At 36.5% G+C, this 5,484-nt stretch overlaps 1 protein-coding gene across 1 annotated transcript; it reads right to left on the reverse strand.

Moving 5' to 3' along the window:
• Window positions 1–2,681: 2,681 nt before the first annotated feature.
• Window positions 2,682–3,651, reverse strand: LOC110093590 (membrane steroid-binding protein 1). Its single transcript, XM_020818521.2, has one exon. It carries the CDS (start codon window positions 3,534–3,536, stop codon window positions 3,081–3,083), a length of 456 nt encoding a protein of 151 aa, XP_020674180.1. The 5' UTR covers window positions 3,537–3,651; the 3' UTR covers window positions 2,682–3,080.
• Between the last annotated feature and the right edge of the window lie 1,833 nt (window positions 3,652–5,484).

Raw genomic sequence — 5,484 nt, forward strand, 5'->3', positions numbered from 1 at the left:
AACAAAAGCTCCCCTTTATTAAAGAAGTTGAAGGCCTTCCCTACAAGCAACTAAAAAAAATCCTATATTTTTCTCTCGGTTAATAACCCCTCTACTGCTAAAGGTTACATTAATGGTGATATCAAGGTAGGCTAACAATATGAAATCAATCACAAGTTCCCACAAGATTTTATAAGATCTCTTAATATCAACAAAAATATTCATAGCCCACAAAGAAGATATTTGCGAATCTTGATTCAATATTTCCAATAAATAGAAGTTCTAGTCTTATCTGATAGAGATTTGATGAGGAAAATTTGACTCTATAAAATTAACAATTTGGATGTCTAAAAATAACCCGTAAGGGTCATAATTATGTATTAATTATTGGTAGATAACATTTCCAAAATGTTCAGCCTCATGGCATGCAGGCAAACAATTGTGGGCAAGGATGCGACATAGTTAGTATCATGCAATGTGTGGGTTCACTTTGGGCTCCCAAAATCTCTATCTCCAATCACAACTCTCACTTCCTAAGCAACATTTGGAAGTCAATTTTGGGCCTTATATTCGCAAATAGACAGCCAAATTAAGGTCATCCAATGCATAGTGATGCATCTTTTGAGAGTCTTCAACTCCCACCATCTAAAAACATGGGACAAAATCCTTTTCATATATACAAACTATTTCCAAGTATGCCATGCATGCCTCTACAAGCCCTGTTTCAATCAAAGTATTCTTAGCTACCTATCTTCAAAGCTTTTTTGACTTGGAGTTTGTCGCTGATTTAATGTTAATAATTTCTCAAGGATGTCTTAGCCCAACATGCGCACAATGATTTCTTGAGAAAATTTGATGGGCACATGATCATCATCAAGTTGGAGGAAAACTTGTTTGGCTTCACATCAGCAAGGCATACCTCAAATAAGAGGGGTGAAATTTCAAACCAATTTGGTATGATCCATTCCACATTATTGAAAATATAAGTAACAATGCATATCAATTGGGCCTTCCCGCTTACATAGAGATCTATTATATGATGAGAGTGAGAACCTCAAGCCATTAGAAGATTGTTTGCTTGATGATGAACAGGAAGAAGCCTTGCCCGAACCCCCCACCCCCACTTGATGACAAAGTTGGTACAAAAAACAATTGGCAGAAGACATGATGCTAAAGAAAATTATCACTTCCATTCATTAAGGCATCAAGATAGCATACTGCATTAGCTGGAAGATCAAAAATACATCTATCATCAAATGGTACAACCAAGAGCACAAGGCTAATATGTTTACTCATTTCTTCATCAATAAAATTTACAAAAGTGAATTTAATCCTCAAAAACAAGTACATGTAATCTAGAGATCCATAAGAAACTAATTTTAATTTATGTGTTTCTTTATATGATGGCCTTAGGCATTCTCAATCTTCTTTTATAAAAATTTACATTATACGTATATTTTAATGTAAAACTTCATTCTTCTTGTTAATATATTCATGCATTTTTAATAATGGGAGTCCTTTCATGTACTTGTAATCCCTTCTTACTTGTAAAAACTATTCCCCTCCACATATATAAAGAGCAGTCATAAATCTTGAGTATGGGTTAGAGTTTGTAATTCACTTTCAAATGAATAAAAACTAGATGATTGAAGCACCAAAAACTTCTTTCTCCCGTAGTCAGCATGATTACAACAATTTCCTTTACAATGGATCCTCCATATGCTCTGATTTCCCTGTTGGCTGCAAGTATCAAGCCATCTTTCGTGAATGCATGCAAACATCCATGGAGGAGTTTTCCCACTCCTTTCTCCAACTCTTCTACCATCTTCCCATGCATCTCTCTTTCTTGGCTGCTTCTTATTCCATATAGAAATTACCCAAAAAGAAAAGGACATGATAATGTACAAGTGAAAAAGGATTTCAATAGGTGTGTTCGGCTAAGACTTAAGTGGAATCCTATCAATTAAGGTCAAGACCCCAAGAGAAGATGAAGGCCTCTCTTGCACAAAGAACAAAATTTTCTACAAGACCCAAATTTGCTTGGTGGTTTCATCAAATGATCTTTATTAATGAACTTCATATGATCAGCTATGTAAAAAATCATTTTATCCCCAAGAAACTATCAAAATCCTTTTCAATCTCTCTTGCACAAGAGCCAAATTCTCTCCTAGACCCAATTCTTGGTGGTTTCATCGAAGGAATTTTACCAACAAAACTCAAGTATTATTGAATCAGTTACCTTCACATGATCTACTACATAAAAATTTATTTCATCCCTTAACAAATACCACAATCCGTTTCAATCTCTTTTACGCAGAAAACAAAATTCTCTCCAAGACACCATTTGGTTGGTGGTTTCATGGAGAATCTTAATCAACAAACCTCAAGTAGACCAAATCAGTTACCATCATATGATCTGCAGCATAAAAACCATTTCATCGCTAAACAAATAGCACAATCCTTTACGCCGTCATTGGTTTGATATGAATGAGTTGACACTTGATAGCTCTAAGCATTAAGAGTCATATAAATCTAATTTGACAAAAAGAAAACTCCTCAGAAAGCAAGAGCTAATAAAAGAAAACTATTATGCCCAGCAGAATTAAGAACTACAATCATTGCTAAATGGTGATAGCAAGCTCCCCCTGCACAGCAAGAATTCCATCCAGCAAATCACATAAACTTATAGTGAATAAAAAAACTCAAAAGAAAATTGAATCACGGTGCATTAATTTACGTTGAGTCGTGAACCCAATCATTTACACGCAGAATAATATCCAGCACGTTATCAATAAACTGATACTAGGAAAGCATTTCCTGGGACTAAAGATAACATGCAGAATACACCAGATTAACGAAATTAAAACTTCATAACCTAAAGATGCATCAGACAGAAGGGAAATTAGAAGGATTTCTTCGGAATTCACAAAAACAAAATATATATGACAAAAATCAAAAGGAACGCAGATGAATATACCCTCCTTCAGCTAAAAAAGTGTTGGATTCGAAATTTTGCGAAATCCTACGAAAGTGCCAAGAAAAGCAACACACTATAAATATTTCACAAGGAAAAGATGGTTAATAAAATTAATTAGTAATTTTCACAAAGCTCCAGAACCGATGAAGCAAATATCCTCAATCCAACTCATAAAGCCAACACGAAGCGTATATTCCCAACATAAAAACCAAAAGCATGATCGGTCCACCGAATTCAACCTCAAACAAAAAAAGAGGCTGAAGAATACAAACCTGCTCTGTGTCACGTCGTAGATCTGGCCTTTGATCGCCATGAGAAGGGGTTTTTTGGGATCGGAACCGTCGTAAGCGATAAGTTCCTCCTCAGTGATCTCGCCGAGCTGAACCGGCGGTGGAAGCGGTTCCACCGGCTCAGCCTCCACCTCCCGCTTTCTCGCCACCGGCGCCGGCTCGAAGTAGGCGGACACCACGTAATAGAACGCAACGGCGACCGCCACGAACGTGAAGAAGGTCGCCGCAGAAAGCCCCGTGTAAGACTTGATCGCGTGCTCGAGCGTCGCCCATAGCTCCTTCACTTCCATCTCGTTCCTCCTCTCTAATCTCTCCCGTCTCAAGTCAAAGCGGCGGAAGGGGAAGAATAGGGTATAAAGAAAGATTCTTGAGGCCGATGATAGAATCGCAATCAGAAAAAGGTTAGGTGCTGTCGTAGTTGTGGGCAAATTATTGCTTCCGGTGTCTCAATTGGTCCGGACATCAATTCAGACGCGTCACATCAGATATTACTAGATATTACTCGGTATTATTAGTTATTGTTCAGTATTACTAGGTATTATTTGGAAATAACGATAAATACCGCTTTGTCAATATCAATACCTAGCAATACCGAGCAATAGGGGTGACAATTCGGGTCAAGGGATTGGGTTCGGGTCGAACCCGGAACTGACCCGGCACTATTGGGTCAACCCAACCCGTTTTTAAAAACAGGTCAGGTTTCTGGACCCGAACCTAACCCGACACGAATGACCCGATGTTGACCCAAAATTACTAGTTTTCGGGTCAAAAATCGGGTCAATATTAAATTTTCAGGTAAAAAACGGGTCAAAATAGGTCAATCTCGAGTTTTCGGGTCAAATATGAGTTTTCGTGTCACTTTCGGGTCAATTTCGAGTTGCTGGGTCAACCTGAACCCGACCCGATTTTTAAAACGGGTTGATTTGTTGAACCCGAACCCGATCCATTTCGGGTTTGGGTGATCGGGTTTGGGTTGACCTGAACCCGGATTTTTTCAGGTCAGGTTCGGGTCATATTTCGGGTCGTGTCAAAAATTAACACCCTTACCGAGCAATACCTAGCAAAACCGACATAATGGTACTTCTCGTTGCCGAGCAATACATAGCAATACTCCGGTCTGCACAAATTAGCCAATATATAACAATACCGGGTCTGGGTCCACGCGATAAAGAGTAAGAGCATGTGGCGACATGTTATTATCGTCCGGATGTAGAGCTAGGTCAGGACACCGGACCTAATAAAAATTCGTGATGTTGGGCGAGAAGTTCGGTCTGCATATCAAGACATTTACGAGATTACCCTTGCCATATTTTATTATTACCTTTTTAGATGGTTTCGCTCGGAGATAAGAAAATACAAACTAGTCGTTTGACGAATGCAGTGTAGGAAAGGAGGCGGGCGGCTAAATAATTTTTGTATAATAAAGGATGTCTTTTTGTCCAAAAATATTAGGGCATCAAGCTAGATTTTTTAAATAATAAAAAATGTTTTTCAGAGTATAATAGGATATTTTTTAAAGAGAAAAATTATAAAACAATCATTTTTGTTTATATTTTTTGAATGGAAAATAGTTGAATTAAATTGCCAGGAATTTTCTTATTTAATCAAATATATATGCTTCTTATTTTCTTTACAAAATATGTTTAAAGTTCCTTTGAGATCAAATTATCCTCTTTATTATATATAGATTATTTATATGAAATCTACCATAAACAAAATTGATTTGAACGAATCTATATTCAAAGCTGATTTGAACTTAGTTGGATGGTGACTTAGGCTTCATTTGGGACGATTTTCTTGTTGTTTCTTAAAGCAGCTTTATGGTGCAAAAATTAAAACTTTTTACTAAAAAGCTGCTTTAAGAAGCAGAAAGATAGTCATTCCAAACGAAACCTTAATATTATTTGAATATAATTCAAACGTAGTTTGAGCATAATTTAAATATAATTCTAATAGTACTCAAAATTAATTTGATCGGGAAATGAAAAAAGGTTCAAATATGGCTCGAATGAATATGGTTCAAAATAGGGTTGTAGGAAAGGCTAAAAAATGGTTTATCTTACGATGGATACAACTAAGTGCAATCTAATAGCTATAATACAACAAATTGTGAGGTTGACATAGTAATGTAACTAGAATAATTATAATATACAAATTATAAATAAATACAATAGAATAAAATCTAATAGCAATAACACAATATAATGCAACTAAACGACAATACATAGCTTGTAACGA

Source organism: Dendrobium catenatum, unplaced genomic scaffold, assembly GCF_001605985.2.
Source record: "Dendrobium catenatum unplaced genomic scaffold, ASM160598v2 fragScaff_scaffold_48, whole genome shotgun sequence".
In the NCBI taxonomy this organism is placed as follows: Eukaryota; Viridiplantae; Streptophyta; class Magnoliopsida; order Asparagales; family Orchidaceae; genus Dendrobium; species Dendrobium catenatum.

Coding starts and splice junctions, on each gene's coding strand:
- LOC110093590 (XM_020818521.2), bottom strand. CDS start 3,536: ATGGAAGTGAAGGAGCTATGGGCGACGCTCGAGCACGCGATCAAGTCT.